General features: G+C 33.3%; 1 protein-coding gene across 1 annotated transcript; it reads left to right on the plus strand.

Moving 5' to 3' along the window:
* Positions 663-4,701, plus strand: LOC109708132 (RING-H2 finger protein ATL39-like). Its single transcript, XM_020229746.1, has 3 exons — positions 663-1,210; positions 2,739-2,836; positions 3,990-4,701. The coding sequence occupies exons 1-3, from the start codon at positions 1,037-1,039 to the stop codon at positions 4,297-4,299; spliced, it is 582 nt and encodes a 193-aa protein (XP_020085335.1). The 5' UTR covers positions 663-1,036; the 3' UTR covers positions 4,300-4,701.

Genomic DNA, 13,582 nt, shown 5'->3' on the forward strand with positions numbered 1-13,582 from the left:
ATATCGTTAGTTTGTTATAGTTTTGTAAATTAAATCTCTTTAAACTTTTGTAATTAAGCTTTTAAATCTAACCAGATTCATGAAAAGGTAACGTTTTATTGGTTTTACCGGTAATTGAAAATATTATGATCGATGATTTGACAAGGACGAAAATATTCTTTTATTATCATGCCAGCCAAAATAAAATTTTTAAAAAATTAATTAGACTATGCTCTTAATTAAAATATTTTAAACTTAATTTTGAGCTAAAAGTTAGAATAAATTGATGTTTGAAGATCAAAATATTGTTTGCTTGCCAAAAGAGCAATATAAGGGATGCCTGGTTACAAAAGTTCTTAAAAATTATTTTCTGAAAAAAATTAATTATAAAACATATTATTTTGGAAAGCTTTTACTTTTTAGATAAAAAAAAATTTCAAAAATAAAATTACTAGTATTTCATAAAATCACAAAAAAATATTTTTTAATCAGAAAACTATTTTTGACATGTTTTTTTTAAAAGAGAACCAGACACTCTCTTTGTCTTTGGGCAAAAACAAAAAAAAAAAATTGCAGTTTAGGGAGTGGCTGCATAATTGTCTATAATTAAGGGGGTTTTCGTATAATTTTACTAAAAGAATATAAATGCCCTCACGCCGCCTAACCCTTGGCGGGCCCCACCCCCTCTATAATGAGAGAGAGAAAGTGGCTGCTACGGAGCCTCCGATTCCAAGCGCTACTCTTCAAGTCTCTCTCTCTCTCACTCATAATATCATACCATTCCTTGCCATCTCCCAAAGCTATTCCCAAATCCCCTTCCCCTTCCCCTTCCCCTTCCCCTCCCCCATGGCTATTTACCGATCCATTACCGAAACCCTAGGCGGCGGTGGCGGCAGCGGCGGCGGCGGAGGCAGCGGCAGCCGCGGCGATCACCGTGGTGGCGTTGAGTCCTTTTGTTAGGAGGAGGAGGAGGAGGAGGAGGAGGAGGAGGAGAAGGAGAGAGGTGGGGTTAGGGTTAGGGTTAGGGGAGGAGGAGGAGGGAGGAGGAAGGGATCAAATGCTGGGATCGGGATTGAACCTGGTGACGACGGTGATCGGGTTCGGGATGAGCGCCACCTTCATCGTCTTCGTCTGCGCCCGCCTCATCTGCGGCCGGATCCGCACCGCCGACTCCCCCGCCGCGGCGCCCTACGATTTCGACATCGAGTTCCGATCCGACCTAGATCACCCTGTGAGAATCCCCCTCTTCTTTCTCAATTAGCCCTCAAATTTAGCTATAGGTCGTTGCGATTACTGCGTTATTGATGTTAATGGATAAGCGAGGGAGATGTTAATGATAGCGAGACTCCGCCCAAAGATCGATCGAGTTGATTCCTAGATTTGCTTTTTTGGGGGGTTTTTTCCCACTATTCATGATGTGTGAAAAAAGTTTCTTGAATTAGAAATTGCCTTTCAATATAAGGGGCCTACATATTCACTTGTGTTATGCTGTTTCACAGTAAATGGTATTGTCTGTAATTAGCAAAGATACCTGCCCTTTTAGATAGTGTTCTGAATAGTCGCTTCTATCCAAAAATGCGCAATTGAAGGTGAAAATGAAACATCTAATTTGTATTCACTCTTTCGGGCAATTTTGCAAACAACTTATCTGCAATATATTGCACAAACACATTATGGATTGTGGGTGGACGGGGATGTTGGGGGAGCAGGATGAGACTTGCCGACTGCTTTGTCCATGCTACAAAGTGCAGTGCTCTTTGAGGAAGTGCTTTTGTATGCGATCAGTAGAAGCATGAAGGTTTAGTTGCTTAAAGGTAGCCAAATGGAAAGACACCGGGCATAATCAGTTGCTGATTTTTTTTTTTAATATATACACACATGCACGCACGCACGCACGTACTCCCTGCTAGCTGCATTTCTTCAGTATTTGCTGTGATACATGATCCACTAGAATGTATATCAATCAGTTGCTGTTTTTTTTAATATATATATTAGAATGTATTTGCTGTGATACATGATCCACTAGAATGTATATCATATATATGTCTCTAATTTTCAAGTTAAACCTTCTGGTTTGACGACTTATCCAAAGTCTGGTTATGTTTGAACCCTGTTGTCTCTCTCTCATTAGTTTCTGATCTCAAAACGTTTACAGCAAATCATTTCCGTTATCCTGGAGTAAGCAGCAATTAGTAGCCTATAGGCTAGGTATACGACATATCGATTTGAAATTTGAAACTAAGAAGATTATTGTTTGTAATCTATCTCAAAATTGAATGAAAGGATTAGTGAGAGAGATAGGTGTTAGGAGGTGGAAAAAAGAAGACAGGTAAAAGAAGATATGATCTTAACTACGGCTTCACTCAAAGAATCTTCCAAAGTATTATATTGTTTATCTCTTACCAAATGCCCCTATTTTTTGAAGACCAGACAAGCCAGTAAACAGTGATAAAAGGAAGCCAAATTTACTTGTCCTGATTATAGGACTTCCATTAATAGAATCTGGATAGATGGGTCTCCAAGAACTATTTAGTGAAAAAGATGAAAAGGTACATAATTAAAATCAATTTGGCATACTTAACCTTTAATAAGCAACTAAAATTTCAATTCTTTGGTTGTAATGCCATCTAATGCATCTGTGATATATGATTAAGTGGTTCCAACACCTTTTAGTATAAGGTATATAGTTAGTAACATTTATATTCAAAGTGGAATGTGCACTAATCTCTAACTCCTTGTTTTGCAATTTTGGTCCATAGGCAGAGCATGCATTTAATGGCTTGGAACCTGTTGTTCTTGCTGCAATTCCAACTATGAAGTACAAATCAGATGCTTTTCATTCAAGAGAAGATGCCCAGTAAGTGTTTTCTGAAATTGTCAAGTTGCTTTTACACCATCCTCTTCTCTTGCATAGTGCAACAAATTTATAGGAAATACAATATATATTTCTGCTTTAAAATTGCAAATGTTTTTTTACAGATATGTTTCCTCTTCTCTTGCATAGTGCAACAAATTTATAGGAAATACAATCTATATATCTGCTTTAAAATTGCGAATGTTTTGACGTACTGCCATGTGAATCTGTGATATGCCTATTGAAATTCGCAAAAAACAATTATTTGTTCTGTATTCTGTGAGAATCCATTTGCATGTTTATTTTTTGTTTATTAAAGTTGAAGAAACTGCCACTTTGATTGTGGTGCTTCTCATTTTTTCATACTGTCGTTTCTAATGGGACAAAGAATACACTTGCGGTGGCAGACTGGGAAACCACAAAACTTACATCCATTATCAGCCTAAATCCTACATTTCTATCAAGTATGATTGCATTTTGTTTAGCCATTTTTATATTGTAGAGGTGATTTGCTTGGAGCATTCTGCACAACTATTGTCTGGTTCATTTGCACCACCAATCAGCTACCTTGCCTCATAGTGCAGAAAAGTTGGTGTTCACGAGGCAATAAAATTACACAACACATTTTTTCTCAGTAATTGATTAGCCACTCTTCAAGTGCAGGGGTGCTAGCAGAGAAAATGACTTGAACAATCAACGATACAACACAGTTTTTCCTGAAGTTAGAATGACCATTTTGTACAAGTATTTTAGACTTAAAAGTATGTCAAAAGCTCCATAGACTTGGGCATTGAAGTAAATTATAATCGCTCTCCAAGAGGTGAAATTGAATCCGGATCCATCGTTGTGCCTATGAGGAGCCAAACTCTGATGGAACACTCTAGAGGTTTTCTCTGAGTTGATCTCATGATCTATGGACTCTCACAAGGTCGGAAGTGTGTTTTGTCATTGTCTAGAGTTTACCTAATGCATCTAAAGTACTAATAAGCACTCAATTTGCTGCATTCTACCAATAATATATCTGCACACGGTTACGAGCGTAGCATATCTTTTTGTTCTGCTTCAGTTATTCCATACCTAAAATAAGAAGGTACAAGTTACAACTGGTGATATTATAGTAACATGTACTAACTCCAATGTTATTTTGCATCAACAGGTGTTCGATATGTTTAGGCGAGTACGAAGATAAACAGGTGCTGCGCGTAATGCCAGCATGCCATCATAACTTCCATCTTTCCTGCATAGATGTGTGGTTGGAGAAGCAGTCAACCTGCCCAATTTGTCGCCTGCCACTGAACAACTTATTTGACACAAAATGTGCTGCCTCTGCTGCACTAAGAAGCCCTCAAACATTCACCATTCCGGAGGGTTCGGGTGGCCAATCCAACCATTCAAGCCGCACTATGGATGATTCAGCCAGTGTGGTCATTGAAATTCCTCAAGAAATTCGAGAATCCCGGACGTAAATCAAGTGATGCTTCTGCTGACGAATTAATATCTCCTTGAGATTTTGAGCCAGTTTATGCGGATACATAGAATATCATGAGTCTCCATATGGTAATCGGTTATTGTGTTATTTGGTTTGACATATGGCGCCATGAAGACTTCTGAAGCGAAGATTGTAGTAGCCGAAAGTTCATTGATATGCAGAATAGGAACATTCTTTTGATACAGTTCTGGTTTTTAGTATGCATCGGAGGTGTGTTGTGCCGTGCATTTGGGCACGCTGTAAAGGTTCTGTCTTTATATTAATGCAGTTTCTTTTTATCAGCCTATCAGCAGGTGGTGTCTTTCTTGTATATCATGATATGTAATCGAGATACTCCCGAGAAACTTTTATAGCCCTTTTTAATGCTTCATTCTCTTTATTCTTTTGCTTGTTCTGTACGCGCAAGTCGCAATTCCACAAATATATCAGAGCTTGATTTGATTACAAAATAAAGAGTTGGAGAAACACTTGATAGAGTAAGATCCTAACTGAGGAGGTACCCTGACCTAGCTTAAATGCCTAAATCAAGTGAGAGGGAAAAGAAACTTAAATAGTCAACAATAATAGGAGGAAAATATGCATAGCGTTCTACGATCTAAAACAAATCAAATTTGTAGCCATTTAAGGTCATGTTTAGATATATAAATATCCTAGTCGGCAGTCGGCACATGCTCTTAAGTCTTAATTTACTTAAAAAATTTATATATTTAATTAAGGAAAAACTTCAAAAAAATCCCATGTGGTTTCATATTTTTTCATTTTAGTATTCTGTGGTTTAAAGTGTATCAAGTTAGTACCCTGTGGTTTTGCACTTTTTCACTTTAGTACCCTCTGGTTTAAAGTGTATCAAGTTAGTATCCTGTGGTTTTATTTTTGTATCAAGTTAGTACCCTCTGATTTTTAAATCACAGGGTACTAAAGTGAGAAAATGCGAAACCACATACTACTAACTTGATACACTTTAAACCACAGGGTACTAAAGTGAAAAAGTGCAAAACCACATAGTACTAACTTGATATACTTTAAACCATAGGGTACTAAAGTGAGAAAAAATGAAACTGCAAGGGAGGTATTTGAAGTTTTTCCTTTAATTAGTAAGCAGTATTTTCAAACATTAAGAGAGAGTTCAATTTATTTTTTTACTAAGATAATTCACCAAATCATGCACCGAATAACAAAATCTTTGAAGAAGCAAAAAACTAAATTTATTATTTACCATTATACAAGAAAATTTTGATACGAAATAAGTTATTTTTGAAAACTTGCTCTAAAATCCAAACAAAATCTAAAACACATACTAAGAACACAAAAACAAAAAAAAAATGAGTCAGATGTAGAAAAAAAAGTCATGAACGAGATTCTTTTCATTCCTCAGTTTCAAAGTTTGAAACTTTTAATCCGGCTTGAGAAGCACATCCGTTGCTTCCCTCTTCGACTTAATTAGTATTCTTTAGAGCGTGAACCGGTCAATTAAGAGAAAAACTTGGCATTAGTGGAAAAAACGTAGAACAAAACCAAATCTTAAGCATACCTGTGCATTGCTCTGAACAAAATTTAAATGAGAAAAACGAGAATATTATAATTCTTTGACAACTCAAAGTTTTAGAGACAAATAATTATTCCATATAGTATTTGATTACGCACAAGAATGTTAGATATAAAATATAAGAAGTATCGTTCTTAATTAATTATCACAAACTCCACCAGTATTATGCTCTATCTCATCAATTATTTTTAATTTAGTCGGTATAATGCTACGGGTTATCTGATTAATGTAGCTAGCACTCGTCATTAAAATATGCAACAGCTAATTAAGTGGTGATTTGATTTTGCTTTTTTTCTTTTTAATTGCTATAGTGAATGTTTACGCACGAAATTTTTTTTTAAAAATTTTTTTCAAATATTGTTTCTGTGGTTTGGCACTTTCTCATTTAGTACCATGTGATTTAAAATGTATTACTTTAGTACCATATGATTTTATTTTTCTCTTTTCGTTATTCCCTCCGTTAATTTTTTCGCTTAATCAGTAAGAAAATTAAAATCATAGGGTACTACAACAAATATTCGATAAATTATAGGTGTAATATTTGAAGTTTTTTCTATATTATTTAGCAGAGTCTTAACAAAGGTGCCGACGAAAAAATAAAAATTCAAAACTACATAGTATTAAAATAATATATTTTAAAGAGCAGTACTACTGTACTATTAAAAATACAGCAGTCCTTGTATTCCTAACTTCCTAACCATCCATCAATTTCGATGGATAGTTAGAATGAGAGAGTAAAAAGAAAATTGGGAAAAACAATAGGTGTTTTATTTCTCTTCTCTTTAAATATCTTTTTAATTTTTTTTCTCTCTTTTATCCTAATCATCCATCAAAATTGATAGATGATTAGAAACTTAGGAGCACAATGACTATTGTGCTTTTAATAGCAAAGTCGTTCTACTCTATTTTAAATTATAAAATATTAAAAATAAAAAAAAATTAAAAAAAAAACGAAATGAGACAGAAGTCATATTGGCAGTTTTTTTTTTCTTATTTAGAAAAGTTAAAACGTGGATGACTGGGTTTTCCCCACGTAAGACTCGGAAAAGGATTACGTCCTTCTCAGTTGCCACTTTTTTGCCGCGGTTGTGACTCAGCAAATTCGTCGAGCTGGACGAGTTAAGGATCGATCGTGATGGTGAAAATAAAGGATTAAAAAGCATGGCGTAAACACAGCTAAGGGGCTAAGCCATTTCACTTTACTTAAAAATAACGTTTTATTTTGAGCCATATTTAAACTAAATAAGCTTCCAATAAGTCAAATTTTATGACGCTGCAGTATCATTTGCTTAGTAATCAAATGGTATTAAATTTATCTTATATTAATCGACATTAAAACTGTCGATTTTTAAAAAACTTAACGACTAACCAAATAGTATTAAAAAATTATAAAATTTAAAATTTTAAATGAGCCAATTGATGGAAGTGACAGTTTGTTTTTGCATTAATAAATGTCCTTGGAAAGATTTTTATAAAAGCCAAGTCTATAGTTGGCATATATGTAAAGAAATAAAATTTTGAAACATTAATTTTATAAAAGTTCATGTTTTCGATGATGGAGCTTCCAAATCGACGATCCACTCCGTTAAATATGATCTAGAATATTTGAAACTTTTAGAAAATAAATTTCGTAAATTTTTGAAATCATAATAAAGTCCATCAAGTGGGCATAAAATGAGCGGTCAAAATCGAACGACATCCTAAAAAAGCATGATCGGATTCTTCAATTCAAGATCGGATTTATTGATGTTAATCTATGTAGTGAATAGAATTTTCTATCAAAAAATCAACAAATTCCGATTCTTTTACACCGTTAAACTAGCAAGTATCCCATACCGGCCGTTAAAAATTGCCAAATTTGTGACCCCTTGATCGTAAGGTAAATGATGTCGAAAAATTATAAAATTTGATTTCTAGAAGTTTTAAATACTGTAAATAATATTTAACGGTGTGGATCATCGATTCGGAAGCTCTATCATCGAAAACAACTTATGAGTACGAGGGCGATCGTACTCATAATAGTATAGTAGCCGGACCCTATATATATATATATATATATATATATATATATATATATAGTCCGGCTATGGTGCTTGTAAATTTTTTACCGTTAGATTTACGCCTTTGATTATTTTTAACCGTTAGATTATACATGAACCAACCACCCATTCAACCCTAAAGAGCCAACATCATCCTAACCGCACATTCCTTAATCCAATGGTCAAACATCTACAAGCACTAATAGCTTAGTACTTTTAAAAGCATATATAGAAGCTCAATTATATATATATATATAAATGAATGATCTTCTTATAGATACGTGTACTACCAAAATATATGAAATCTACATATTAGGTCATAAAATTCAATAGTAATGATTAATTTGAGAGGGTATTGAATACAAATTTAGACTATATAAAATCTAATATTAGATTAATTTTCCAGGGTTTGTCTTTAGGGTTACCTATACAAGAGAAAAACTAAAATATTATTAATACACTACAATAAAAATGGTTTATAGCGACACTTTTAAATATAGGTACATGTCAAAAAAGTGCCGCTAGCTAAAATTACCGACACTTTTAAAAAGTGTTGCTATATGTAGGGTCGCTAGGTATATAGTGACAGTTAAAGAGTGTCGGTATAATAAAAAAAAGTGCTGCTAATTTACCAACACTTATTTAAACATTTAGCAACCGCCGAAACTCTATCTCGTTGGCTGGGGTGGCGGAAGAGGACGACAGGAAAGGCTCTTCGTTTAGAATTTCAGTGAATTAAGTGAAGAGAGAAGAAAAGATGGTAATTGATTTTTCTTTTCTTTTTTCTTTTCTGTTTGTAATCGGGCCAAATGGACTGGGTGTGGTGGGTTGAGTAGAGTAATCTTTTATTTTTGATTGGATTGGGCTTTATATTTAGGCATTAGTAAATATTTTTTTAAGTTTTAGCATAAATGGAATACTTACTCAAAAGTGTCCCAAACATGTATCCCTATAATCTAATTCTGTTATGGTGATAGTATAAAAATAATATTTATTATCTATTTTTTAATTATTGAATGTATAGAATTTATATATATTCCTTGATGGTGGTGCAAAATATATTTAGCAGGAAATGCGACTTCAAATTTTGGATATCGGATATCAATGGTTCTTTACCACGTACACCGGAGATGATTAATTTGTACAAAAAAATTGTTATTATATTTGCTATTGTATTGTCACTATTATGCCCAAAAAATGCATTTATCTGAAAAGAATATATAACTTTAAAGAAAAATTATGACCTTTATTTAACTCAAAAAAAAAAAAGTTCTTGTATAAAACAAAGTATATAACTATATATATTGGAGATTTGGTTTAATTAATTAAGGTATCGTTTGGTTCGGGGATAAGTAAAAAGTGGCTATTTCAGGAATAGGTATAAATTGAGATATAAGTGAAAATTTTATCAATTTTACGTTTGGATGAAAATTGAGTTATTCCTAAGGATAAAAAAAATAGAGATTGGTTAGTTAAGATAGAATAAGAAGTATATAAAAAATAATAATATTACCCATTTATTATATTTGAATTTTAAATTTTAAATTTTAAAATTTTAACTTTTAAATTTTAAANTTTTAAATTTAAAATTTAAAATTTAAAATTATAAACTTTAATTTTGAGATTACAAATTATAAATTATAAATTTTTAAAATTTTAAAATAAGAATAGGGTTGGAAACAATTAATAAAAATAATTTATTATAATAAATTTATAAATTTTTTAAAATTCTATTTAAACTTAAATTTAATAAAAAGAATTTATTATAATATTTAAAAATAATTTATTATAAAAATTATTGTAATATTTAAATATAAAAAATATGTATTAATATAGTACAATTAATAATTTTATAATAAAAATAATGTATTATAATATATAATATATTATATTTATATAATTTAGTTTTAATTTAATTTATAATTTTAATTAAGTTTGAAATTAAGAATTGGAATAGTATTATTCCACTAAAATGGTAGAATAGTAAATCCCCTTACTATTCCGGAATAATTGGGAATACCAATATTTGACCGGGATAAAATATTCCCGTAAAATATCACCTGTTTGGATGAATAGCAGGGATAATTTTTATTATTTTCGCTTATTTTTCGAACCAAACTGGGCCTAAAGGCTTTAAGTAAACAGCTGAGGTTGAACTTTTAATATTATTTTTTCGAATGCGTATCCAACACCACAGCGAATCCCCGAAAAAGAGGCTGATCAAAACGTGCAAATCTTTTTTTTGTTTTAATGCATGGCATGCATATTTTGAGAATGATTCCACAAAAAGTATACCATTGTTACGAAGTTGATGTTGTGTACAACTAATGGGGAGAGGACTGAGGAGGATGGATATATATATTTTTTTATTTTTTATTTTTTTTTGGCACCTTGTTCTTTAATTAACCACTTTGCATTAAAAAAAATGGGGAAATTAACCGATTGCGTGCCTCCGAGCCTGATCTCCACGTTTGCTAATAACAAAACTTAATAAAAATTTAATTTAATAATACTCGAGACATTCATTTTAATCCACATACATAAAGTCGTTTTCGGGGACCGAATCACTTAAACGGAAATGATGTTCACTGCACCTGGAGTATTAGCCCTGCACCAAATTATTTCTGTAACACAAGAGCAGGACCGGCAATTCAGCTTGTTGTGCGTGAGTTAGTTCGTGTTCAACTCGATATATATATCTCGATTTTATGTATATAGTTGCGTTGAAATGTTTCTGAAGGCATTAAGACCTTCGCACTTTTAATTTTTTAGCTTTTGGATCTATCTTTCGGTCATTGAACCGTAAGTCAACAATGATTGTTATTTGTGTGTGTATATATATAATACAATTTTTTACTATCCGGATTTTAGACCAACTCAAATTTAAAGAGATTTTTATTTTGTGAATTTCAATTATTAGATTAAGATGTTATATTTTTATTCTGTAAATTTCAATTATTAGATTAGGATGTTAAATTTTTAATTTTCTTCCGGCTTTTCAATAGTAGTAATGCCGACAATCTACCTTGATGTTCGTGAGTAACCTCGTATTTAGCTCATTAATAAAGAAGCAGAGAATGAACTGAATTTTTCAGTTGAATATTAATTTTAACAAGGTAGCTAGTATCCAACTTGTTGATAGCCCTATACAAGAGTCCACACAATAATACTATATCGAATATTAAATTTTTATAATTTTTTTCTACTAAAAATTATTATATTACTGTTGATTAGATTTATGCAACTTCACATATATACTTTCATGTGAAATTAGTGAAGAAGAAATCCCATATGATATGATGTCAAGCCACTCTTATTCTATATGTTATATAAGGAAAACTTTAAATACCATCCATGTGGTTTCACACTTTCTCACTGTAAGACCATATGATTTAAAATGTATCAATTTAGTGTCCTGTGGTTTTCTTTTATCTTTTTATTAACGGTTCCACTAATTTTTTCATTAAATTATTATAAAGGTAAAACTAAAGGATACTAAAATGAATATTCAATAAACTTAGGTGCGGTATCTGAAGTTTTTTTGCATATAATTTAACGAAATATTAACGAAAAAGCTGACGAAAAAATAAAAATAAAACTATATGACACTAACTTAATTGATACACTTTAAACCATAGGGTACTAAAGTGAGAAAGTGTGAAATCACATAAATGGTATTTGAAGTTTACTCTCTCTCTCTCTCTCTCTCTCTCTCTCTCTCTCTCTCTCTCTCTCTCTCTATATATATATATATATATAGAGTTGAGCTAGAATACTATCGATAGCAAACGGGCTCCGTTACCACCCATTTATTTTCGATGATGGAGTCTCCAAATTGACGATCGGCATCATTGAACATGATCTATACTACTTGAAGTGTTTAGAAATCAAATTTTAAATCTTTTCGACATCATTTGCCTAATGATCAAAGGGTTTCAAAATTTATAATTTTAATGGTCGATATGAGGTGTTTTCTCGTTTAACGGCGTAAAGATATCCAAATCAATTGAATTTTTGTTAGAAAATTCTTTAAACTATTTAAAACAAGATCTATGCTCTTGATCTTGATTACAAGAGTCCTATCATCATTTTTTAAAGAATATTTGTTTTCAGCTGTTCGTTTTTTTGTCCCCTCGATGAATAAATGAACAATATCAAAAATGTATTAAATTTGATTTTTAAACACTTCAAGTGGTATAGATCATGTTCAATGGTGCCGATCGTCGATTTAAAGGCTCCATCATCGAAAACAAATGGGTGGCAATGGAGCCCGTTTGCTATCGATAGTATTCTAGCTCAACAAAATGGGTGGCAACGGAGCCCGTTTGCTATCGATAGTATTCTAGCTCAACACACACACACACTCTCTCTCTCTCTCTCTCTCTCTCTCTCTCTCTCTCTCTATATATATATATATATAAAATTGAGCTCCTATGCTTTTAAAAGTACCAAGTTATTGATCCTTATAGATTTTGGTCATTGAATTAAAGGATGTGCGGTTAAGATGATGTGGGTCCCCTAGAGTTGAGTGGATGGTTGGTTGAATAGTATAATCTAACGGTTGAAAATGATCAAAAACGTATATCTAATGATAAAAAATTTATAAGTACTAAATGCTTGGTACTTTTACAAACACAATTGCCATGCATCATGTCCTTTTCATATTTATCATGTACATAAATACAAATATATATTAAACATATCAAAAATTTATTTTTCATCAAACCGATGTTATGAGGAACAGCGACGTACGTACAACCACTACTATAAATTTTATGATAATAAATAACTAAATAATATGATTTGTATTACCACGGCAGACACAAACTGTTGTAATATGAACCCGTAGATTAGCAGGTGCACGGCGGTTGTACGGGTGCACCGGGTGCAGCCCCCACTGGACTAATAAAAGCCATCCATAATCTGCTCTTAATCACAATCAACCAAATGTTTTATTTTATTATCCGCACTGGGATTATATAAATAAAATAAAATTAGAATATGAAATCAAATATAAAAATAAAAATAAAATAAAATAACCCTGTGATTAGAAAGGTGACAGTAACTGGGGGGACGAGGTGAGGTAAGTTAATATGGAAGTGGTGGTGGAGGGGCCTTTTGCTCTCCAGATAACAGCTAATTGCTAGCGAGCCAGGGGAGCTTCCCCCCAAAAGCGCGTCCCCGCACCTCTCTCTCTCTCTCTCTCTCTCTCTCTCTCTCTCTCTCTGATCAGAGCTCTCTCCCTCTCCTCTCGTCTCCTCTTTTCACTACGATGGCCACGCCCCAGACACACTTACTCCCCGCGACATCCCCACGCTTTCTCCCACATCCTTATATGCTCCCTTCCCCCCCGCATTTGTTTCTGCATACGCCTTCGCATTCTCACCACCACCACCACCACCACCACCACCACAACCAAAGTGTAAACAGAATCTGCATTTGCGTGCGGTGTTATTATATAGGGTGTGGGGTCTAATTATTAGATATGGCCGGTAACTACAATCCTTATTCGCACGTGCGTGATTATCCGCAGGAGGGGGAACACGAAAGAGAGAAAGAGGAAACAAGAGGACGGCCACGTAAGCAGACGGCCGGAACATAGACGAGGGAAAGAAGCAGAGCGCAGCGACGGCGGCAGGAGAGCACACCGTACCGAACCGACAGCCAGGACGACA

This window comes from Ananas comosus, linkage group 3, assembly GCF_001540865.1.
Source record: "Ananas comosus cultivar F153 linkage group 3, ASM154086v1, whole genome shotgun sequence".
NCBI classification, from domain to species: domain Eukaryota; kingdom Viridiplantae; phylum Streptophyta; class Magnoliopsida; order Poales; family Bromeliaceae; genus Ananas; species Ananas comosus.